The following is a 25657-nucleotide window of genomic DNA, read 5'->3' on the forward strand; positions in this document are numbered from 1 at the left end:
AAATACTTAATGTATAAGGCATTTATTTAAATTTAATTAAGTGCAATTATAAAATATTTTCTTCTAAAGCTTATTTTTGTTCATAAAATACGAGTTATATCTTCAGATTATTTTTAAAGGCTTTTAAAAATAAGCAAAAAACTAATTAGAAACAACATTGTTAACAAATAGTGAAGAGCAGTTAAAGACAGCGCTTTGTCGATTAATATCGATCAGCAATTGCTGCTTGCGATCGTTGTCAGCACGAGCTGCTTTTAAAACTATTTTAGTAGTATATTTTCTTTTAAAGCATATGCTTATATATTATAGCTAAGAAGTCGCATTTATTACGATTAAATTAAAGCATTAAAAACGCTTATTAATGCAACATTAACAAAGTTATGAAATATTTTGCACTGCAGTAACAAAATTTATTTCCCATAAGCTGCTTCAACATATTTAGCTAATACACAAACCAACGCAGGCTTGAACTCTGCTTAACATAGACGCGCGCTGTTAAACTTAACAGTTTACGTTGCATGCTTTAACATTTACTTTGACTTTAATATAAGCATTGCTTTATTTATGGCTTGAATTGTTATTCAGCCCACACAATTTGCTCAATCCAATCGGTATACAAATGCACTTTGGTATAAACACTGGGCCTGCCCTTGCTGCCACACACTTGACCATAAGACGTAATGCCTATGAGTATTTTGAGACAATTGTAGCGCGGATGCTGCACAAACAATGGTCCACCAGAGTCACCGTTGCAAGTATCGCCACTGCTGTTATTGCTGCCAGCGCAGAGCTGCGTGCGTGGCTCAATGTGTTTCTCCAAACGCTCGGCACAAACATCATCTTCAAAACGCTCCAAGTTAACCTTAAGCAAATGCGATGACTTCGTGCCTGCTTCGCGGGTGAAGCCCCAGCCGGCTGCTGTTAGCTGCTCAAAGCTATTGCCGCTGCTTGGCGGCAAGCAAGCTGGCGCCACATACTCCGTTAAGTTGGCATTGCGATCCAATTCGATAAGTGCTATATCATTCATATAGTTGCCCTCTTCGTCATCTTCATCATACGAGGGATGCACTATATAGTTAATAACTCTAAAGTCTTGTGGCTGCGCATCGTCCGTATCGTTGTTGTAGTCCAGTTCACCCAAGCGCACTACAAATTTGGGTGAATCAAATTTGGGATCCAAACGCTGTTCTTTGGTTTCTGTGGTAACCAAACAATGCGCTGCGGTTAGCACAAATCTGGGATGTATAAGCGTGCCGCCACAATCCCAATTGATGGACTTTTTGCTCGGCTCGCTAATGCCCAGCAGCGCCATAAAGGGAAATTCACGTGGCTCTGCCTTGGTGCCGTCCACTATAAAAGGCGCTGTATGGCAGCTGGAGCGTAGATCATTGTATTGCTTGCAAACTAAATAAGCCAGAAATCAGTTCAGATATGAAAGTAACAAACTTAGACTTACACTTCTCATACGGACGTGACTCATCCATGGGCTTATGCGAGCGCTGCTCGAATAACGGCAGCGGGCAGCAAACAATATCCTCGAACTCATTACAATATTTGACGCTATTGCCTATTAAATGTTGATTATAGAATATAACGGGACAATCGATTTCGCTTAGTGGTTTGCATTCGCCAGTGCCGCGATCACAAAGCTCGCTGCGCACGCTACGCCACATATATAGTATATATAATAGCTGTATGAAATAACTGGCCGACTGCATGTGTTTGCTTTGTCGCTTGAAGAGCACAACTGAAGCTGAGAAAACCTGCTAGCAATTGCTATACCAAGCTTTAGCTTTTATACACATGTATATAGATATATTTGTAGGCTTACAAAGCTATTTACTTTATGCTTAACTTAAATTAACTTAAATTATACTAGTTATGACGTATGCCCATATTTTGCATATGTTGTTGTTGTTGCTGCTGCTGCTGTTGTTGTTGTTGTTGCTGCTGCTGCATATGCTGCAAGTACAATTGTTGCTGTGCAGTGGCGCCACCGCTGCCTAGTGGCAAGCTAGTTGTTGGTGCTACTGCTGGGCTGACATTGCTGCTGATAGCAGTTGCTGCTTGTTGCTGCTGCTGTTGTAGCTGCTGTTGTTGTTGCTGCTGCTGCTGATGTTGTTGTTGTTGTGCTGCCGGCAGTGGCGACGGCTGCGACATTTGATTTGCATTTGTTGCTGTTGTTGTTGTTGTGGTTAGACTTGAATTCGCATCAGCGCCGCTGTTATTGAATTAATAGTTTAGTTTAATTATTTATAAATATTATATAAATTACCCTTTGTCTGTATGTATATCCTCCAGATTGAGATGAGTTATAAAACGCAGCCGCATTTGCAGCAAGGGACGCAAACGTTTAATAATTGCCTCCGATTCATTTTTAATTATATTACCCACATGTATATACTTGATGTGATAGCTGCAAATAATAAATAATAATAAAAAAATGCAGGCAAACTTAAAGCGCACTACTTACAGAAAATCACAAATCTGATCCATATATTCCAAGGGCTTAGGTCCATGATGTTTATCTACAGTCTCGAGCATTTCGTACAAGCAAATCGCTATGCCCGCTATAGCGTTGGGCTTCTCCAGCTCAATGCGCTGGAGAAACGGACCAAAGACATGGCAAAGATAAATTAGCTGCTGCTCGGTGCGCACACAAGGCGCAAGCTTCTCCTTAATGTTTCTAGTTATAGCCGACAGCTTAAATGCGCCCATATGATGAAAGACAGCGTGAGCAACAGCTAGGACAACAGCATAGCTCTTCTCCAGCATAGCCTCGCGCACAGTTTTGAAATTGAACAACTCAAAGGCATTGAAGCGATAAGTCCAGTTCAGCATGTTGGGCGTATTAAGCATCTCCTGCAGTCGATCGTAAATGCCGCACCAATAGGGCTCAGGTAGAGCTGCAAGCACAATGCCAACTGCATTGATATAGCTATGTATTTCCTTCTGTGGTATCACCGCATAGCCAGTTACAATAACATCTATAATATTGCCAGCAACCACAGCAGGCGCCAGCGGTAAACCCAACAGCTCCACGCAGGTTATATACAGCGCATGCGTGGGCGCATTGGGAAACTCATTGTAACGCCAATCGGTGGAATAGAACACATGCTTGCCGCTTATAGCTAAAAAACAAGTAAATTGTATAAGTTGTATATATCATATATAGCTTGCACATACTGTCGGCTAATCTGCGTATAAGATTCATATAGTAGCTTAGCTCAGGCGTCCAAAGCGTATCCTGACTTTGCAAATACGCCAAGTAGGGCTCACTGACACTCCAATTAGCTGGACGTATTTCACTAAAAGCGCTGGTTATTGTATTCACCTGTAAGGTAAAGCAAACATTAGTTAAAGTATAACTTTAGTTATATAAAATAATTACCAGCTTCTTTTTTAAGGGCAAACGATCGCGTAGAATGCGCTCATAATAATGCAGCGTATTATATAAATAGGTAATAGGACGATCTGCAAAGCAAATTTATAAGTTTAGTGCAACTTAGGGCATAACTGATTTGACTTACCATGAAATTTATAAAGTATGCTTAGATGATCTAATATATAACCCAAAATCTGATGCACATTGGGTATGGTTAGCTCTATAAAACGATGCACAACAACATCAAGCACAGGTAGAAAACGTAGACAAACATTGCTGAAGTAAACAGGCAATGGAATTTGTGATGCAGACTCATCTGGTGCAAACTTCTCCGGATATTTTTGATGAAATGATAAATGCTTTTCATGCCTGTCAAAAGAGCAAATTGTTAAACATAAAGCAAACATTAGTAAGACGTGGAGCTACCAATTGTTTTGCTTCCAATGATCCGGATTGTTATCCTTGCAAAATTCCTGCACACGATTGCGCAACTCCGAGGCCTTAAGCAGCAGCAATTGTATTATAAGAAAACAAACTTGTGCCTCATTGCCCTCATGCGTACGCAAGGCCAAGCAAAGCACCAAACGATCTATGGTAACTACATTGAATTTCCATATCATGCTATTAATGGTATCCACACATTTGTGTATATCACGACCATCCGAAGAGCTGGGCACCTCAGCTACCAAATAATCGCAGAACTTGCGCAAATGCGTGGACAAAGCGCGTGCGCTAATGCCTTCCAGTATTCTAAAAGTAAAATGATAAATACAGCTAATTTAAGTATATAAGATTAAGCAACTAACTTGTAAGCCACTGGACTAATGTTCTCCGTTTCCCATATAATCTTGAAGAGCAGGCATAGAAACAAAGGATTTGTATTCGGGCGTATAAAATGCGCTATAATGTCATTCTCATTCGACATGGAGGTCCAGTTAAGATATTCCTCTTCTACAGATTTCTTCAGCTGCTGCTTATTCTCCGCCGGATGATTGTTTTGCGTAAAATATTCCTTCAAAGCTGGTGGAAAGCAAGCCAAGGAATGCATAGACCAAGAATGTGGCGTATGCTGCATTATGTTGGCCAAGAAGTCTTTGCACCAGCCAGCTAACTCATCGCCGCCGCCATGTACATGCATAGAACGTGCCAAAGTTAAGATGAGCACGCGATTAAGCTCCTCGCTTTCATTGGAAGCAGCGCTGGCAGCGGACTTGTCATTGAGAAAGCGTGAGAATTGTGATTGAAACTCAGCTGAGCCAATGCTCGTAATAAGACGCAAGGCAGTGGATTCAAAGCTGTTTTAAAGAGAGTACAAGTGAGTGAGCAGTGACTGAAGCAGCATAGCTTACCATAGATTGAGCTGCATTTTGTTGGTTTGCGGCACTGTGGAAAGCGAATATAGCAGCGACAGCAGCTGCACGCGATAATGTGTGGGCACATGATGCAAACGATACGAAAACATTTCCATTAATGTGTGCATTAAGCCCCATGCATGATTCTTAAACACCGTGGGTATTAGTTGTGATAGAAAGCCCTTGATGCCCAGCGACTCTATCTCTGTATAGACCAGCAGTCTAGCATATGTTTCAACTAAAGCTGGCGACGGCACCAGCGTCTTGCTCTGCGCCTGCTTCAACATTTGTGTAACAAAGCTGTGTATTAAGCTCATCTTGCTATGCACCGTTAGGCTATCCAATACAGTTACAGAGTAGGTGACCGCTGGTATTTGTGCGCCATTCGCTGATTTGCCATTCATATTATCCAGCAATATATTCATATGTCGTGCAAAATAGTCATGATTGGTGGAATAAGCATTGCATATGAGTATAATGCGAAAATCATTGCTTTGAGCTATGTTCATAATACTATTGGGTGCTACCAAATGTTGCAGAAAGCTAGAAAGTAGTTATCAAATTAATATAAATTGGAGTTAATAGTGTTTAGTGCTTACTCATTATGATTCTTTAAAGCAATTGGCAGCGGTCTTGTTATATTCATATTCTCATTGCGCGCCTTTTTCATTAAATGTATCCAAATGCATATGGGCGCCATGCTACGCACCATAGAGGATTTATTATAATCAGGCAGCTTCAGCGGCTCCTGCTCGGGATAAAGCAAGTCAAATAGTCTAAACACAGGCAAGAAGTTGGTAATCTGCAATAAGAATGTATTAGTTATGTTTAGCTGGCATAGCTTGCGCTCCTTACGGGATTCTTTTGTATGCTGCCCGAAATGAACTGCAGCAGTATCCACATAAGCTGATCACGTCCTTTGCGCAACTCTAGCTTGGTTAGCTTCTCATGCAACGCCAACACAATATGCGTAAAGCTAACAAACTGAAATAGCACAAAGTAAATTAACTGTGAGCTTAGATGCAGCCACACCCATTCATTTGGTGTAATCTGCTCATCGGAGGCATTAAATCCACTGCCAGCAGTGGCATCATTTGATTCTGTCATCTCCATGGCATGTATTATCAAATTAACCAGCTGATCTTCTAGCGCATTATAGCGTTGCTTTTGATGCTTCTGCAGATTCAGCATCACCGACACCATCTCACGTGAATATGGCTGCTCCAGCACATAGCGCAGCAGTGGCGTTTGTGCCTCAAGCAGCTCCGGTTCATAAGGCAAACTGCCCTTAAAGTTAAATTTAAGTGTATTGTGATCCAAGCGCCAGCTATTCATCAAATGATCCGCATAGCCAAAGTGCTCCACTATGGGCAACATATTGGCATGACCTATAATCGACACCATTTGCGCTGTGGTGCGAAATTCCTCCACAAAGTCTGTCATTAGCTTGTTCAACTTCCAGTGATACGGCAGTGGACGCATAATTTCGTTTGCTATAAAATAAGCTGGCAGCAGGCAATTGTTGCGATCGAATATAAAGCGTATAATCTCCTCCAGCGCCAGCAATTGCGGTAAATAGGTTACATTGAGGCTCAAGGGAAACCACTGCGCCTTATCGCGGCAAGCTTTCATAATCTCACGCACGCCCTTGTAGTCCACCTGCGCTATAACCTTCTTGATCAAGCGAAAGCTTTCAATCCAAAAGGCTTTGCGTTCATAGTCCAGCTTCTCGCAGGATAAGACTTTGTCGCAAAGCAGTCTAGAAATACACATAATTAGCTGCAGTTGCTTGACATACATTTGATTTTGGACTTACCGCGCTGTTATAAGATGCGCATCCACCAGTTTGGGCAGTATGCCCATTAACACCTGCATATGATAGTTGGAGGCTTCGGCAGTGCGCAGCAAGTACAAGCGCAATACATGATCGCGATTTTCCACATTACCAAAAGCAGTAACTGTATGCAAAATATTATTAAAACACAGCTTAATTTATATAAATTCATAACTTACTCAAATTGTTGGTAAAATTGCTTGTTTTATCATCCTGCGGCTTGAAAACAATGACGCTAACAAAGGCCTCATCAATGGAGTCGACTTTCTGTTTGTTTAAGCGTATTATTAAATTAAGCGTATAGTTTAAGCACAAGTACTTACCAAAAAATCATTTACAGCTTCTATTATTTGAGTATCCATTGTGTATTATTGTTATTGCATTTTTCTAAAACGTAAACAAAATTTTCACGCGCCGGCTAAGCACAAGAGAGTTTGTGTTTTTGTTATTAAGCAACTTTTAATGTTTATGTTAAGCAATGCGTACAAACAAAGCTTTAATAACAATTATACACTACAATATTAGTTACTTGCTTTTGTTTTGTATAAATTTAATTATTCGCTTAAATCGCGTTACTTTCTTTTGCGGCTAAATTTTAGTGTAAGATGATATGTGCTAATTTCTGTTGTTTTGTGCTGGATGATAGCTGTTTGCTTGCTAACAGCAACAGCTGCTTAGCATAAAAGTAACATTTGCTGTTAAGTGCCGAAACTTTCTGTTATTGCTGCAACACTGCACAGCTGTTGTTTTGTTTTTGTGTTTTTGTGCTGTTTTTTGATAAAAGTAAATAAATAAAATGAAAAAGGTGTTGGTAACAGGCGGCACAGGCTTAGTAGGCAAAGCGCTGCAAGCTATTATTAAGGAACAACAGCCAAGCGATGAGGAATGGTTTTTTGCCGGCAGCAAAGATGCGGACCTAACGTAAATGTTTACAAATGAAAGTTAATATAAACGTAATATGAGTTATTGTTTTTATAGTAATGCAGCTGCCACGCAAGCATTATTTGATAAAGTTAAACCGACTCATGTGATACACTTGGCTGCCATGGTGGGTGGACTATTCCATAATATGAACAACAATTTGGATTTCTTGGTAAGCTGTGAGCTGTGCTAACAGCAGTTGCTTTTAATAAAGTTTACCAATCGTAGCGCAATAACCTGCTGATCAACGATCATGTGTTGCAAACTGCACATGAACATGGCTGCCACAAGGTTGTCTCCTGTCTCTCCACATGCATTTTTCCCGACAAGACCACTTATCCCATAGATGAAACTATGGTGCACAACGGACCACCGCATAGTTCCAATTATGGCTACTCGTATGCCAAGCGCCTAATCGATGTGCAGAATCATGCGTATTATGATAAGCATGGGCATTTATTTACCTCTGTGATACCCTGTAATATATTTGGACCGCACGACAATTACAGACCAGAGGGGCATGTTATACCAGGCATGATAAGTCGCATGTATGAGCTGCGCCAGCAACAGCCAGAGCTGCCCGAGGAGCAAAAGGTGTTTACAGTCTATGGCAGTGGCAAGCCGTTGCGGCAGTTTATCTACTCCTTAGATCTGGCCAAGCTGATGATCTGGGTGCTAAGAGAGTACCAGAGCGTGGAGCCCATTGTGCTGAGTGTGGATGAGGCAGCGGAAGTTAGCATCTATGAAGTGGCTGAGGCTATAGCTGCTGCATTTAAGTTTAAGGTGAGCTGCAGTCAAAGCAAGCAAATCAAACATTGCTATATATAAAATTGCAGGGTCAACTGATTTGTGATACCAGCAAAGCTGATGGACAGCATAAGAAGACCGCGTCTAATGCCAAGTTGCGCGCACTTTTGCCAGATTTTGAATTCACAGACTTCAAAAGCGCCATACAATCTTCAGTGCTTTGGTATATTGAAAACTATGCAGCAGCTAGAAATTGAATTTGGAAAATAAAAATGCACAATTTTTTACGATTTATATGCTAAATAATTTCTCTTTATTTAAAAATTAAATAAGAAGCTAAATTTAGATGCATAGAGACACTTTATACAACATGTTTTTTGTATTTTAACATTATTACATTATATATTTATACGATATAGGAAGGAGCTCTTAATCAAAATTAGAGCTTTAGGCTATGTCTTGTTTTTCGAGTTGTGTGTGTGTGTGAGAGAAAAATATATAATGCAAAAATAAGGCTAAGTTTATGTATATTATGTGTGTATAATCTCAATATTCTTTAGTGAAAGTGAGTGAAAGTTTTGCTTAATTTTTTTTGTGCGTTTTTTTTTGTTTTGTTACTTGGCAACCTAGACTTAAAATTAAAATATTTTACAACTTGCTGAACGACTTCTACGTAGTGTTGCAAACTATTTTTTTGTAATAATTTCGCTGGCAGTTACAAATTAAAAGAATTATTGTTGAAATAACAGTGCAAAGTGCAAACTGTAGTTTCGAATAAATTAGAAAATGGGAGGAGTAGGCGAGCGAGTGTGTGGGTGTGTGAGTGAGTGGGTGGGTGGGGGCGTGTGTGGATTAGCGGTACGTATAACAGCAGTGCAAAAGTTGGCTAAATTAAAAATAGTTCAACTATATAAAAAAAAAAACGTTTGCAACGGTTACATTTTTGATTATTGTTTAAAAACGCTTAAGCAGCAGCGGCTTGCTGCGCTCAGCAAACTGCGAATTGATCCATTTGACGTCGGGCTTGGAGAAGCGCACCGATTGATTCTCACCGCAAGTATTCTCGCCGCTATAGATGCCCTTGAGCAGCACACTGGAGCCGCTGCCGCAGGCCAACGCGCTGCCCACATCAAATTCGCAGGCATCGAATTTGGTGGCGCTGCAAACGCTGCTGCCATCGGCGCCGCAGTCGCTGCGCGCTTGCGTCGATGTGGTGGTCACATGCATAACAGCGCCCTCCTCATGAACTGCAGAGACAGCAAAAGAGTGAGCATAACAAAGCTTTGATTGAGCTGGCTGCGAACTTACTTGAGAGCGCCTGCTTGCCCCAACCGGTGGTAACGCACTGCTCTGACGCTGCTGGATCCACATCGCTAATGCAAATGGGCTGTATGTGTGAGGCGAACTCGAAACGTTTCTCCAAGCGTATAATAGCCATGTCGTTGGCTCTGCTGGCGGGATCGTAAGCAGGATGCAGTTCAATGGACTTGGCTGCAATCAGCTGGAAGGGCAGTGGCTCATTGGTGCTGCCCAGCTCCCATTCACCAGCCTTAACACGCACATCGCTTACAGGCACGCTAAATGTATAAAAGTTATTAATTGAGCAAAGCTTGAGCTCAATCCGCAGCTTACCCTTGCACACAGCTAGCTGAGGTCAGCACGAATTCATCACCAATAATGGCACCACCGCAGAGCAGCGTCTTGCTGGACTCGCGTGCAATCATTGCCTGCCATGGAATCTCAGCAAAGTTGGCATCAATGTCCTTAATGCCCTTGGGGCTGGTGCTGCATGCACAAAAATATTAAGTATACGTTGTTTATATGCAGCGCTCTACTTACCGCTTGTTGTGTGTGGCGCAAACGCCTGCAAGATTCACTGGCCATGGATCAACGTAGTTGGGATCGCGACAACACTTGCCGGGCGCACCGCTATCAGCAATCTGGCAATCGGTTAGCGGCACACGGAACGCTGCCTCCATGGGCGACAGCTGCACAGGCGTCTCGCTCAGCACGCCAATGGCATTGCAGTAGTTCTCAGCGGTGCACACCAAAGCGGAAGCGCACTTGGCAAAGTGTTTGGGCCCAGGCGCTACATTGGGCGTGGGGAATATCTGTGGCGACAGCTGATCCTCGCCGCGGTAAATGGGTTTCTCATTAGAGGGCTGTGGCACACGATCGGGCTCATAGCGTGGTGGCTGTGTGGGGCGTGGCTCGCGGTGTGGAATCTCATTGGTGTGCACAGGTGGCAAATAACCATTGTTGGGGCGACGCGTGGTGGGTATGGGACGATAAGTGGGCGCTTGTGTAACTGGACGATAAGTGGGCGACTGCGTAATTGGACGATAGGTGGGCGCTTGGGTCACTGGGCGATAAGTGGGCGCCTGTGTGGTCTGTGGGCGATAAGTGGGCGCCTGTGTGGTGCGACGCGTGGTGCTGGGCGGCAAATACGCATTGGTGGGGCGTGGCGCAGGCGTCGTAGTGGGGCGTGGACGATAAATGGGCTGTGTGGTGCGCTCAGCGGGCACAGTGGGATTCGTGGGCAGCGGGAAGGTTTTCTCGGGCAAATTGAAGATGTAGCCATCCTCGGTTAAAGTGGTCGAGGGCATGCGGCAGCAAACATCGGGCGCATAGCAGCGGCTTGACTGCAATGAAAAAAATATAAGAAAAAAATTAGTTGAAGTGCAAAAAGTTAGCTCAACTTATATCTTTTAATTAAAGTATAAGAATAGAGCAGTTTTAATTAAGTTTGCAAGTCTTATTAGCATATCAATTAATTAGAAAAGTGCAGCTTTAATTAATTTTATCCATTCTATTCTTTTTAATTTATAAGCTAGATAGAATAGTTTTAATTAATTTTGCAATCCATCGACTATGAACAGTCGAAAATTACATAAAATATTTAAAATTAAATTTAAAAGTATTTAAAATTATGTTTTTCTTTTCATAAACTTATAGATTGGGACTGTTAAACAGACACAACATTCGTTGCAAGGATTGGGGAAAACCCAATCAGGTCTGGGTGAGTGTTAATTATGATGAGAACTAATGAGCATTTCACTTTCAATTAATTAGAAAAGAGTAGCTTTAATTTTATTTATTTATTTATTTGTATAACTGTGGGCTTAACGTTAAAACTTAAGCATCAGGGGAGGCAACCTTAGCTACTGGGGCTCTCGGCTAGGAATGGGAGGATGTAGCTTTAATTAATTTTTTCCATTCTATACCATTTAATTAATAAGCTGGATAGCATAGCTTTAATTAATTTACGCTACAATTTACTAGAAAATGCAAACCCAAATTATGCCGAGAGCTTTTCTCTTACAATTAAATACAAAAGCGTTGCTTTAATTACAAACAATTAGCACTAAGCTTTAAGCTAATGACTTAAGCTAAGCTTGGCTTAAACCGAGATAGAATACTATTAAATTTGCCTACGTGCACGGCCGGCAGATCCATGAGGCAGCGCATCAAATTACCAACTTGGCTGGCTGGGCTGGCAACTTTGGCAAGTCTCTCAACTGGCTGCTGCCAGTGCCAAAGACGCTAACCGATCATTAAAGTGGCCAATGCTGCTGCCTGTCAATGCTTGTTGCAAATGTGTTTTGTTAGCTGTTTTATTTTTGTTCTCGCCTTTTTACTTGAGTGTTAATGTTAACCCAGAAAATTTGCAGTTTCATGCTGCAATCTTCTTTGAGCGCAGCGCACATTTTGAAATGCAAAGCTGTGTCAAGTTTGTAGCGCGACAACACCCACAGTTACACACACAAGCACAAGCACTAACACACATATATATAAATAGCTAAACTTTTTATTAATTTATGCACAACGCAAATTTAGCGGCCACAAATTATTGCAAACGGAAAACATTTTCGACAAAAGCGCCGTGGGTGACAAAATCCAAAAATATAAATGATGACTAAATTGTCTGCAAAAATAGCAAAAAAATGTCTAGACAGCTAATAGAATTATAGCTGCGTTAATTGTTTAAATTTAATAAAATTATGCAAATGCTGAGTTCTTGCTTGCCTAAAGTTTATAAATGCTCAAGCTTACGCAATGCTGATGTTGAGCTGTCGCACGCCTACAATATTAAAATTGAATTGTAATAACAACGAACTTCACACGCTGTTTGACCTTGCAATGTGTTTTTTATTGTTTCGCGCAATTTGTAACTCATAATTCAAGTTGACTACAACAAAAGGCAGCAGCTGCTGCTACCGAAGCTAAATAAAGTGCACATTTGTTAAAAAATTAAGCTTGACAATAAATTATAAATGTCGCCTGCGCTTCCTGTTTTTAGTGCTGGCCTAATTTTGCAGCTTGTTGTCCTTCGTTGCATTTAATTTCTTATCATTATCATTAGGCTGGGGCTCTGTCGCTGTCTCTGTCGCGCATCAATTAAGCGCTAATCAAATATTATCTTAATGTACATCACTCAATGAGCGCGCTGCACGCATTTATGTAATATTAACATTAAGTATGTAAAGCAAAATTGCGCAAAATATATATATATTTTTGATCAATGACAGGTATACAGTATGTGCCACCTGATTGTTGCTTAAGTAGCAGGCAGCGTGCCGCTCGCTCTTCCACTTGCTTATGATCAATCATTCTGCACTTGAGATAACAACAGCAACAACAACAAGCAAAGCTACTTGTAAGCAGCGACAGCTAAAATATGTAATCGCTACAACAACAACAGCGCATCATAATGATAATAACAACAATAACGCCAAAATGCTTTTAATAAATGTTGTCGAAACAAGTTGCGCCTGCAATTTGTTAATAATGCTGCAATTACAATAACTTGAATCATAAGCATTATATATATATATATTGTATATATACGCATATATTTATATTTTATGTGAAATTAATTTGAATGTCAATGCTGCGCGATAGCTTAAACAAATGACTTAAGCCACGAACTTGAGATAAACTAATAACATAAATCGCTGCTAAGAGCATTTTTTGTTAAAAAGAGATTGTACTTTGAATTTTTTTGTTATGTATTAAATGCAGTCCAATAAAAATCTACAGTTTTAATGATTTTGTTCAAGAACGCTCAAGAATGCTGCTGCATATAAATTATATTATAAAACAAGTGGACAAATTAAAGTTGGGCCCACCAAGTTTTAGAAACGCTGTAGCGTCAGCAGCGACGTTTGTAAGGCGCGTCTATATTGAAAATTGAAATGTAAATAATTGCTAAGTTATTTATGCGATTATACTGAAATAAATCGGTCGAAAGCATTACTAGGCAATTTTGTGATTTATTTAAGATTTTTAAATATTTTTTTTACTGCTTTATAGCGTCTATTTCGATTTGCGGGGGAGGGGCAGGAAATTAAAAAAAAACAAAACAAACAAAAATAGTGTCCTGGATATAGGAGCAGCTACATACCAAGTTTGGTTGCTCTAGCTCTTATAGTTGCTGAGAAACACGCGCTCATACAGATGCACATGGCTATATCAACTCAGCACGTCGAGCTGATCAATAATATATATACTTTGTGGCTGCTGCCACGCCTCTTTCTAACTGTTACATACATTTGAGCAACTTCAGAATACCCTTTACCATTTTTTGCAAGAATATCAAAGTGTATAATTAATTTAGTTTTGAATGTGTCATAAACAAGCGTTTGAAACAGCAATTTAATGCTTGTTGCTTGACCTGCGTTTACCCTAAGCTAACTGACCAAGTGCGCTGCCCAAATGTCAAATGTGCAGCTGTTGGTGCAGCTTCCCTCTTATGTTGCAAATTTATGACACAAATGTTTCACAGTCGCAGCAGCAGCGCGAAATGCAATTTTATGACTGCGCTAATGTGGCAAAGAGCACAAGCTGCTGCTTCTTTAGTTAATGCAATTTATGCGCCTATAAAATATACAATTTTTTTTTGCGGCCCTGACTAGCCAAGACTTTATGTTGCAAGTTTGGCGCTTAAGTCTTTTGTTTATGCAATGGCTTGGCTGCTTAGAAAATATGTAAGCTGCGCATAAAGTTTGTTAATTTATTGACTTTAATATGCGCTACAGCTGACAAATAAATTATAACAAATTTTCAAAGCTGCGCTATTAATAACACAAAGTAACATTAAAAGCTCGTTTAAATTATGCCCTGCATACAAATATGAATGTTATGCATTTGCATATGCAGCTATTGACATTAAAATTACATTTAATATTGTTGGCCCAAGCTAAAGAAATTGACTGGCATAAATTATTGTAAACCGCTGTCAACGCCAGCTAGGTCAACGCTCAACTGCGACCTAGACCTTGAAGCAGACACACACATACACTTACAGTTAAAGCTAGCGTCTTTCATTGCGACACGCTCTGTTTGCTTTGCTTTACGCCTAATGCTTCATTGTCGCGTAATGTTAACTTGGTTACCTTTTGTTAAGTTTGTTATAAATTATGTTACATTTGCAGCTTTGTCAAAAGTAACATTTGCAAGTGTTAAACCTGCTTAGGCGTACAATTTAAACATTTCGTTTTACATAAATTACATGAAACTGGATACAATACTTAAATGAAAAATATTGCATGCACGCAATGCAACGCGCTTGTTACAAAATGTAAAACATGCTTAAATGATAAATGATCATAATGATCATTATAGCTATTAATGCGAACACTTGCAGCCAATACTTTAACTACTAAAGTGTTATCAATCAGTTGTGTTTAAGTGTAAGGCCGAACTAAATGTGCAGCTTTAATGAGTAGCATAATTAAGAAAATAACTAAAGCAAAGCTTAAGACTTTAGCGAAACGCTAAAGCGGAAGCAATATTAATGTAAAATAAGTTTGAAAATAAAATTTAAAGGCACAAATTGTAACTTCGGTTGAAGTTTATACTATAAAATATTGTCAATCAGTGAACATTTTAGTTAAGGCTCAAACTGCATGAGTTTTAATTAAATTTAGAGCTAAACTAAAGTGGCATAATTAAAATTAAAAAGCTATTAGCAAAGCTTAACTAATAGAGAAACGCTAAGCGGAAGCAATATTAATGTGAAATAGATTTAAATTGTTTTAAGTTAGAAAATCAAATTTAAAGGTAATGCTAACTAAGCATAAATAAATTTTGTTGCTTGAGTTGAAGCAGCTTTATGCTATAAAGTGTTATCGATCAGTCGAAATTTTAGTTAAAAGTCGAACTAAATAATATTTAATTACATTTTGAGCTAAATTAAATTGGTAATTTAAATAAAAAACTTTTATCAAAGCTTAAATGACAAAGCGGAAGCCCAACATTAATTTGAAATATTATTTCTAATTTAATTTAGAGCTTTTTTTTAACTAAGAATTAATCATTTATGCTCTTAAAAATAACAAACGAGTGTAGCAATAAAATAATTTAATTTTGAGCAGTGCGTAAACATCAATGAAATCCCTTATATCACTTATTAATAATTAAATATAATAAACTATTAGAAAAGCTTAAAACTTTAGAGAAACGATAAAGCGCAAGCGCAACATTAATTTGGAATAATATTTCTGATTTAATTTAGAGCGTTTGAAATATTATTTTTAAATTTAAATAAGAGCGTTTTTCGAGCTAAGAATTAAACATTTATTCTCTTTAAGATGTTAAACGACTAAAGTAATAAAATAATTTCATTTCATAAAATTCTAATTTCCACTTGATAAAGTTTCAATAAACTTCCATTATGCATTATTGAATTAAAACGGAGTTAAAATAAAATTATTTTATTACTTTAAAAAAGTTTAACTTGTAGCTTGACTGCAACTTTATATTACTTGAGCCTAAAGTTAGGTTAAGTTCGCACTCAGCTTCAGCTTCATTTAAAGTGCAGTCCTCCCAAGTTTGTTGGGGAGTTGCTGCTGCTGCCGCTGTCTGCTGCAAATAGCCAGTTGCATGCAACTTGCAGCCTTCAACGACCTTGCCGTGCATACCGCGCATTTTTCACTGTACTGTTGCCTTTGTTGTTGTTGTTGTTGTGAGTACTTAAGTTATTTTTGCTCTTCGCACTCTTGTAAATTAGGGCTACAGTGCGGCTGCAACTGGTTGCAGATTGAGATTGAACTGCAGCAGGACTGGTTTGTCCCCAGCGTGCATTTTGTGTGTAGCATGCAACGCAATTGGCGTCAATGCCTGCATAACTTAACGAGTTCAAGCCTTACTTAGGGTTGGCGTAATTGCCAAAAGAGCGAGAGAGCGAGAGCGAGAGAGAGCGAAATTATGAGGCGCACTGTGTAAATTTCCAATGCGAAAATCATTACAGCAACATAAATTCACTTGCTGCAACTTGCTGCAATATGCGTGCAACAGCAAAAGCAACTGCAATGCAACTGACCCGTTTTGTTGGCCATTGCATGTAAACAAATTATGCAATATCGCTCTCTCTCTCTCTCTCTCTCTGTTGCGCTCTCTCTATTCTTGGTAGGCCGTAATTTAACACTTTTTTGGCTTGAATGCATTTTCATGCACATTACGGCGATAAAGTTGAGACAAAAAAAAAATGCAACTGCATTCCATTCAACTTGATTGCCAGTTGATGGCAGCAAGTTCGTTGCCTCAGTCATTCGTTTTTTTTTCTTTTGACATTGCCACTGACTCTCGCACTCTCTCGCGCGCGCGCGCTCTGTGGCAATGTCATTGTAATTCCAGTTAATCAGATGCATGTGCTCTATATATATATATATATATATCTTGATATATATATATATGTGCATATGCTTATAAACAAAAGCGGCTTATTGAAATTTAACAAAACTTGTGCAAGCTAATGCATAAATGCAAAGTCTATGGCTCTGGTTCGGGTTCGGTCTTGGGGTTTTTATGTTTTGCTATAAAATATGCTATGCTATTGATTAATACATAAATTGCCAAAAATAGTTTTTTTAACAAGTTGTGCAATTTTAACAAAATACAATACAAAATACGGCCTTAAATTAAAACATTGTTCATTAAAACACGTTAGAAAATTCAAACAAAAAAAATACAATAATAAAATATAAATGTTATAGTTTTAAAAATTTGCTATTTTTGCCCGATTTAAATAAACAATTCGCAGCAATTAAAACTTTGTTCACAAGTTAGAAAATTAAAACAAAATACAATAATAAAATATTTATAGTTTTAAAAATTGCCATTTTTCGAGGATTTAAATAATAAGAAAATTAAAAAAATACAATACAATACAATACTAAAATATAAAGTTTAAGTTTTCAAAATAGCTATTTTTCCCCGACTTATATAAACAGAAATAAATAATAAATAAAATAATATTTATTAAAAAAATAAAAAAAAAATAAATAAATAGAAAATTAAAAATAAAACAATAATAAAGTATAAATGTTATAGTTTTAGAAATTGCTATTTTTCCCCGATTTAAATAAACAATTTGCAGCAATTAAAACTTTGTTCACAAGTTAGAAAACTAAAACAAAATATATTAATAAAATAACTAAATCGATTATAAATTTGTATTGCTGCTGCTTTACATAAAAAAATAAAATTACAATATTAATAATAAAATTGTTATTTTTGGGATTTAAATATTGAAATTCGTGCATTTAGTTTTAAATTCGTTTTAAAACTATAAAAATTGCTATTTAACTGCTTTAAATAAATACTTTGCAGCTTGAATTATTGCACTCTTGCCTTAATTTGTCTATGCTTTTGCCATTGTTGAGACAATCTGCGATTGCATGCATCATTTTTTGCAAAACAATCAGATCAAAAACTTTTTGAGCGCAATTTGCATCTAATTAAGACAAAACAACAAGCGAACAGACAGACAGACAGACGGACAGACAGAATATTTGCTACAAAAATGTAAACTAATTGTGTGCTAATCAGTTGTTGCATTTGTAGCTTGTGAAATGCCAACAGCAGCAGCAGCGATTGCTGCAAATCTGCTTTGCTATCGGCTTTGTTTGCATTGCATCTCATCATTGGCACATCAAAAAGCGATTTTAGGCCGTTGGGTTTTTTATATGCAGCTGGTTTTTTTTTTTTTCAAAGTGTGCCTAAGTTACTTTTGTAGCCCAGCTTAATGTTTATTATAATTAAATATAAATTTCCATTTGATTGTGAAAGCTGCTTTTAGTTTGAAATGAAATTTTAAGAGCTAACAACTTACCCCTTGCTTTTTGACATAATTAATGGCGCTGATTTCACCATTGCGACAATCTTCTGGTGCTACACAGTCTGAGTCACGTGGACAGCTGGCGTAGGGTGTGGGCGTGGTAGTTCTTCTTGTTGTGGTGGTGGTCGCTGGTGCGCGGTAGCTGCAGCAGACGTGCAATTCAGGATTGCAGCTCTAAAAGCAAAAGAAGAAAAGTTGAATAAAAATACAGCTAACATTTTTGCAGCCCTGCCAGCAATGCATTTATTAGTTGCCGCCGCGTACTTGACCAACAGCCAGAGCCATAAAGCTTGCCACTCGCTTTGGCTTTGACTGCAGGCATTAATTAAGCTGCCACAGCAGCTGAGCAAAAGGTCATTTGCTTGCTGCAGTTGCAGTTGCATAAATGATGTGTTAAAATTGTTTGGACTGCAACTATTTTTATTTTTATTGTTGCTGCTGCATTTGCATTGAACTTTGCCGCGCAAGCATTCGCTAATTTATAAATTATTAAGCATTGTGTAAGGCTAGTCAAAGTTCAAGAATGGTCAGCAGCAGCAGTAGCTGCTACAATGGGGCAGGCTTAGGCGTGTATAAGTCATGCCCCTGGCTTTAATATATAGTCAACTGTTTATGCAAATCAATTAATTGTTGACCATGCTTAGCCAAACTGAAGCTGCAGCGTTTTGGCGGATTGAGTCATTAATCTTAATTATGCAATTTTTTAATATTATTTCCTAGGCATCGAAACCAGTTCACAGTTTTTGTATCAATCAAGCCCAAAGTCTTTTAACTAACCAACTAACTGTTGACGCGTTCTAGACGACCTTGGCTAATAAAAATAGCAGCTTCTGCTATAGCATAAAAGCTCTGGATACGGCCATTGAAATAAATGAAAGTCTTCTTTGGCTAACAATAGCTGGTGGCTTTGAAAGTGCTGCTTTAATTTTATGCTTGGCTAATCGATACATATGTATGCATATAGAGCTCGGGATTGATTGAAGTTTTGCTCAAAGTAATAAATTTTGATGTGACTGTTTTTGTTATGCGGGAATTTTTGCACTAATCCTATAACAAATAACAGAACTTTGAAGTCAAGTTGCTTCTTTTCGCATTATGAGCAGCACGTCTCAAACAATAAATTCTAATAATTGATTGTTTGCTAGTTAAAGCTTGACATTTGTTGTTTATGAACGCACGTGTCTAATTTAATTCCCGTCGTTTTGATTTTGATTCCCGTCAAACCGGATGAACTCAGCTCCAATCCAATTTGTTGATGATACATCTCTCTAGGGTTGTTAAACCCTTTTTAAGTAAACGAAACGTAACGTGCGTCTAAAATATTTATTTGACATCATCAGCGGCTGCTGCTGAGAAACTTTTGCCTTTTGTTTAAATATATTTTTCATATTTAATTGGCGTGCTGAGTTAATTTTTTGCAATCATTTTTGTTAATTATTCAGCAAATATTTTGTGCGCTTATTGATTTAAGCGCTTTAACTTAGTTAATGAATAAGCAAGGCAAAGAAACAGCAAAAAAAAAACGTTGCCAAAACATTTACAGGAAATGCAAACAAAGGCTTAAAGCTACTACTACTACTACTACTAGTTACTAGTCAGTCAAAGTCAAGTTTACGTTAAGCTCAATTTGGTCAAAAGCATTTGCCGCTAGCGGCTGCTGCTGAGTCAGCAAATGCCGCCGCCCACGCATGTTAGACAAGTTTATCTATTTGTCTATGCGCAAATTGGTCAACACCAGCTGTCAGCTGCCTATAGAGACATATTATATATACTTTAGTTATAGTTTTAGACAATTCCTATCATGGCATGATTAATGTGCAGTGCTTAAGCTAATAGCTTTGCCTGCTTTGCTTTGATTTCCAGGTTCAATGCGCTTATTTAAATATAATATTTAGCTAAGCTGCCAATTTTGGACAACTACTTAGTCGTCTTAGTGTTGACAAAGTCGCATCTTTAACTTTTTAAGGCAGCAGCTATATAAATCAATTGTTTTTTATTGTAGTTCCTATAGCGTATTCATTATTCGGCTTACAACTCTTTCTAGCGTATTGACTGCATTCTTTGCCATTTGATGTTAATAAGTTTGTCACCAATAAAAATTGCATTTGTTGCCAAACTTGTCTAGGCCCTGGTCAATGGGTCAAATGTGCACTTAGCTGTTGTTGCTGTCTCTGTCTTATAACTTTTAATTAAAAAACATAATTCAATTGACTTTTTTCTTTCGCAATCGCTCGTAAAATGCATTTTTTAATACTAAAAGCGTCACACTAAGCAAGTTTGTTGCCTAAGTCTTTTGTTTGTGTGTGTGTGTGAGAAGAACTGTGACAGCAACTGCTGCTGCTCTCGAGTTATTTATGCCGCAGCGAAAGCGCATTTGCATTTCATGAAATTGGCACAACAACAACCAAAAACAAAAAAAAAACAAAAACAACATTTACATAAATTTTCCCGCTGTCGTCTCGGTTTGAACTTGGCGCACAGCAATTAAACATGAACTTCACTTTTTATTTTTGCGAGTCCAGAGTGTATTACGAAATTGCCGCCAAACCGGAAAATAACGGTAACTGTGCCAATAATCCATATCACAGCTGGTCCCCATTGCAATATATATATATATATATATATATTTTCTTAAGCATTATCGGCTGCGTAGACAGGCTTTTAATTTGTTTATTTCGATCGGCGGCTCGCTCGATCAGCAGCTTGTCAAGCTTGTCGGGTTAAACCAAAAACGCATTCATAGCCAGCCCATTATGCAATTGTCTATATAGTTAACATACCTGTAGCTTGGGCAGCTGCTGGCTAAAGTATCCATTCTGGCACTGATCCTGTCGCACACACTGCTGTCCACTGTAGCACTTGAGCTGCTCCAGCGGTGGCAAATATGTTGGCGCCTGGAAGGGTGAGGCCTGTCGACTGATCACCGCATGATGCAGAAATACATTTGTCATTGGATTCACCGAGAAGTGCGACTCGGGCTGCGACTTAATCTCGTTCTGGTATTGTCCGTTGAGGAACATATTGGACTGATAGCTGGCATTGGCGGTGGCCAACAGCAGTGGCAATGCCAAAGCAATTGCATTCCGAAACCGTGACATGTTTGCTTGTTTTAATGACTACAAGTGCGGCGAGTTCTGCAAAAAAAATAGATTAAAGTAAAGCGTTAAAATTGGGAAATGTATAATACTTAAAAGAGCGAACTCTATTGAAAGAATTGTAATAACTCAGCAGCGCTGCAAGCTAGAAAAACTCAAATGTGAGACATCTTTAGAAAAAATGATGTAGTTATGTTTCCTAGTACTTAAAAGACCGAACCCTATACAAAAAATTGCATTAACTAGGCACAGCTGTAAACTAGCTTAAAGTAAAGAATTAAATTTGACAAATCTATAACAAAAATTATGCAGTTATGTTTCCTAGTACTTAAAAGACCGTACCCTATACAAAGATTTCCAAAAACTAGGCACAACTGTAAACCAGCTTTGAACAAAGAATTAAATTTGAGAAATCTATAACAAAAATGATGTAGTTATGTTTCCTAGCACTTAAAAGACCGAACCCTATACAAAGAATTCCATTAATTAGGCATAACTGTAAACTAGCTTAAAGTAAAGAATTAAATTTGACAAATCTATAACAAAAATGATGTAGTTATGTTTCAAGGACTTAAAAGACCGAACCCTATACAAAGAATTGCATTAACTAGGCACAACTGTAAACTAGCTTAAAGTAAAGAATTAAATTTGAAAGATCTATAACTAAAATGATGTAGTTATGTTTCCTAGCACTTAAAAGACCGAACCCTATACCAATAATTCCAAAAACTAGTCAACTACTAAAACTAGTATTTGCACTTGAAGTTCTTCAAGTGAATACGCTAACTATGAATGAAATTTGCAAGTGATTTAATTGAATTGATTTAGTGCGCTTGTATATGTGTGTCAATATATAATGCGCTGACTAAGCCGCTTGTCAACCTGTTAACTGTCGTCTGGCTGCTTAAAGCACACAGCATGTTGTCGTCATCAGCAGCAGCAGCAGCAGCAACAACAATTAAATGCAAAATACTTTTGTCGTGATGACATAATTTCAGAAACAGGAACAACGTAATGTGCGCTACGTAGTCGAAAAAAATGCCATAAAAGTGCACGCGTCGGAGTTGCCCCTCAATGTTGTTAGCAGCAAATGCTGCTGTTGTTGCAGCAGCTCAAAAGAAGCAGCAGCAGCCTACACGCTGTGCTGCCTGCTATGGTGTTGTATGTGCAACAACAACAACAACAACAACAACAACAACAACATGCTGGTTAACAAGGCAAATGGCACTTGCTGCTAAGCGAACAAAAAAAAAATTATTGACTGGACAAGCGTACAAGGCTCAAGTCTAGTTGGAGTCTAGTTGAAGTCTACTAGCAGTCTGCAAATTTGGCGCTTGCCACAAGTCTATGTGCGTTTATATGTGTGTGTGTGTTAGCAATTTTTAGCTTTTGGGCTGCTGTTTACGCAAAGGAATTTCAAAGCCTCAACAACTTGTTTAACTTAATAAACGCTATGGAAATTTTTAGCTTGGGGTAGGCACAAAATATTTTATAACAAAGTGATGCTAAATTATTAAGCGCAAGTTGTGCAAAATTAAAATTAAATAAAATAAATTTTAGCGCTTTCAACTCAATTTTGCAATTTTGAGCGCCCACAGGGTAGCGCATTGATCAAACTTGCTTTATAATTAAAATTCCTACATGACTTCCGAAAACTTGTCATAGCTATGCCTAAATTATACGCATAGCTATGTTTAAATTTGACCCCCCCGCCCCACCAGCTGCGCCGTCTACAGTTTACTGCTGTGCAATTTGTCAAAGATTCTAAGTCAGATAAATTACAAATGCTGCTGCTGCTTGTGAGTTGATGTATCTGTTGAATCTTTGCCACACGCACACACACACACACACACACACACACACACACTTGCCAGCCTGTCTAACTGTCTGTCTATTCATTAAAGCGTTGCTAAGCTGCTTGGTTACTTGGATTACGCAAAATGCTTAACAAATAAATTGAAAAAAAATGAATATAAAGACGCGTCGGCCTGTTGGGTGTTTAGTGCGGCTAATTTCATAATTGATGGCAGCTGACAAGTTAGCGTCTAAATTGACAAACTTGTTGTTTAGTTTGATTGATTTGCATTTTAGCAGAACAGTTTACACTAAAGCGCGTATCCTGAACTGATAAAAAATACAAATTAACATACGTTTGAACAAAAATAGTTAAGCAAGCCAATGACTCAAAGCTATAAATAATTATTAATAGACAAATCGCAAACGAAAACAAAAAATTTTGTGTTGGTTTTACCATACAACGAAACTGACTTTAATTTGCATAGAATTTCGAGTTGAATTTTTTTGCGCGTTTCTAATACTTTCTCTATAATAAGCGCAGGCTGATTGATCATATATAAATATTTTATAGTTATTTATGATTATATTTTGATTACTGGGAATTTCTATGGCCTGCGGTGCTGTTTGTCACATTGACATACATTTGCTTGCGATGCGTCTAAGTATAGCGCGCTGAGCTAAGCGCAGCCGCAAAACAAAAGACTTAGACAACGAACCGCGTACCTTTAATTTGCGCGCTTTTGTTTAAACTTCTATGCTAAATGCGAAACTGTGGAAAGTAAGAGCCTGCCACACACACACACACATACACATACAATTTGTATATTCTATTTGCTTACGCTGGTTTAAAGCTTTTGTCTAACACTGGCTGGCGGCTGTGACTTTTCACATAAATTAAAATGAGAGACAAATGTTTGTCTTGTCTAAGCTACTATGCAATTTTTCGCAACAGTGGCGCAAAGTTCAGATCGCATCGCATACAAATAAATTTTCCAACCTCAAGTTAAACACAATGCACAGCCCCACAAAATAAGACAGCGCCAAACAGACAAACGAACAGACAGACAAACAGAGTTAGACAAATCGTTGTGCTCCCAAAAAACTGTTTAAGCGCTTGAATCAATCAAAGCAGGCATCAATCAAGCTCAGCTCAGCGCGCAAATGAATTTAATTTTCACTTCATTACACAGTTGAGCAATATCCTTTGATATGTCCTTTTAGCAGTAAGCAGCAAGCACTTTAAAACACAAAATCACAAAGAGCCACAGCGCAAAGTTCGTTTCACAAAAATGTCTTTCAGTTATATATTTTATATTAAATATTGTATACGCACTCGATTTATATATTTTGTTTCTTTGAACAAGTTATGTTTGCTATGCACGCACGTAACGAGCTGCTTCAATACTTCAATATGTTTGTGCTTAATTTTACCAAGTTTGCCGTTTTTATACGCGGCCCAGCACAAGCGGCGACGCCAACAGCGACGCTAGCGCAGCAGCTTCACTAGCAGAAGAGGCCTGCGAACAAGTGGCACAACAACAAGCGAGCAACAAGCCAAGCAGATGCTGCAGACAATGCCTGCGGTCAACGTCGCAGCGCAGCGGCTCACTTTCGTTAGCAGCGCAGCAGCCGCAGCAGCGACGACGACGACGTCGTGAGCTTGAGCGTGAGCGCAAAGAGCAACACAGAGAGCGCATTGAGCGTAGTCGTAAGAGCATTGAGGCCTGAAGCTGTGTGCGGGCGTTTGCTCAGTTTGGCTTGTAAGAGCTTCTAGCGTTTTGTGGTTTTTCTTATGCTTTTAGCATGTCTAAAAGCAAAACTCATTTGCATGAAGCTGGTAAAAGCTGTAACTTTGCGCTGCCTACTCACTTTTCGTAGCAGCACGCAACTCTTTTTCCGCTTTGTCTAGAATTTTTAATTCATTTTGCTATTTTCGTTGACATTGTTTTTAAGGCGCTGCACTAATTGATTCGCGCTGCTTTTAGCTTTAGCTACTTTATAAATGACTTAAATTTTTTACGGCAAATTTGATTTAATGAAATGTGCGATTTGTCAAAAACAGCGCCCGCAGTTAGTTTCCTTTACGTTTTTTTTTATTATCTTTTTTTTTTTTTATTTGCTTTGCTTTGTTTATAGTACACGCAAATTATTGTGTGCCGTAATTAAAGCTCGCTGCGTTGAATCCGGGTAGCAGTTCTAGCTCAGCAAAACGTCACAGCTAATGCAAAGTCATGCGGCAAGTTTGCTGCCTAAGTCATTCGTCTATAGTTAACGCCCCATCATAATCAGCAATCAGCGATAACTAAATGCTGATTCACAAAAAAACACAAAAACAAAATAACCATAAACAAAATAACTGACAAAAATATTTTTTAAATATATGTGTGTGTATTCGCATATTGTAAA

The 25657-nt window shown here is 38.4% G+C and overlaps 4 protein-coding genes across 4 annotated transcripts; 1 reads left to right on the forward strand and 3 right to left on the reverse strand.

Annotated features, from left to right (window-relative positions):
- Positions 1-388: 388 nt before the first annotated feature.
- On the reverse strand, positions 389-1727 carry LOC108595909 (venom protease). The gene is made up of 2 exons (XM_017981199.1): positions 1457-1727; positions 389-1404 (listed from the first exon to the last, which is right to left on the reverse strand). The coding sequence occupies exons 1-2, from the start codon at positions 1716-1718 to the stop codon at positions 578-580; spliced, it is 1089 nt and encodes a 362-aa protein (XP_017836688.1). The 5' UTR covers positions 1719-1727; the 3' UTR covers positions 389-577.
- Positions 1728-1854: 127 nt separating this feature from the next.
- Positions 1855-6996, reverse strand: LOC108595897 (mediator of RNA polymerase II transcription subunit 23). The gene is made up of 14 exons (XM_017981186.1): positions 6895-6996; positions 6751-6838; positions 6554-6695; positions 5593-6496; positions 5337-5539; positions 4735-5280; positions 4192-4680; positions 3812-4135; positions 3531-3754; positions 3392-3474; positions 3187-3334; positions 2474-3131; positions 2276-2416; positions 1855-2221 (listed from the first exon to the last, which is right to left on the reverse strand). The coding sequence occupies exons 1-14, from the start codon at positions 6931-6933 to the stop codon at positions 1876-1878; spliced, it is 4335 nt and encodes a 1444-aa protein (XP_017836675.1). The 5' UTR covers positions 6934-6996; the 3' UTR covers positions 1855-1875.
- Positions 6997-7289: 293 nt separating this feature from the next.
- On the forward strand, positions 7290-8518 carry LOC108595910 (probable GDP-L-fucose synthase). The gene is made up of 4 exons (XM_017981201.1): positions 7290-7492; positions 7550-7664; positions 7721-8275; positions 8329-8518. Exons 1-4 carry the CDS (start codon positions 7368-7370, stop codon positions 8494-8496), a joined length of 963 nt encoding a protein of 320 aa, XP_017836690.1. The 5' UTR covers positions 7290-7367; the 3' UTR covers positions 8497-8518.
- A 76-nt stretch (positions 8519-8594) lies between these two features.
- Positions 8595-24670, reverse strand: LOC108595901 (inactive serine protease scarface). The gene is made up of 7 exons (XM_017981192.1): positions 24585-24670; positions 21140-21493; positions 18354-18533; positions 10079-10881; positions 9872-10024; positions 9548-9816; positions 8595-9486 (listed from the first exon to the last, which is right to left on the reverse strand). Exons 2-7 carry the CDS (start codon positions 21455-21457, stop codon positions 9194-9196), a joined length of 2016 nt encoding a protein of 671 aa, XP_017836681.1. The 5' UTR covers positions 21458-21493; positions 24585-24670; the 3' UTR covers positions 8595-9193.
- Between the last annotated feature and the right edge of the window lie 987 nt (positions 24671-25657).

Source organism: Drosophila busckii, chromosome 2R (genome assembly GCF_011750605.1).
Source record: "Drosophila busckii strain San Diego stock center, stock number 13000-0081.31 chromosome 2R, ASM1175060v1, whole genome shotgun sequence".
NCBI lineage: Eukaryota > Metazoa > Arthropoda > Insecta > Diptera > Drosophilidae > Drosophila > Drosophila busckii.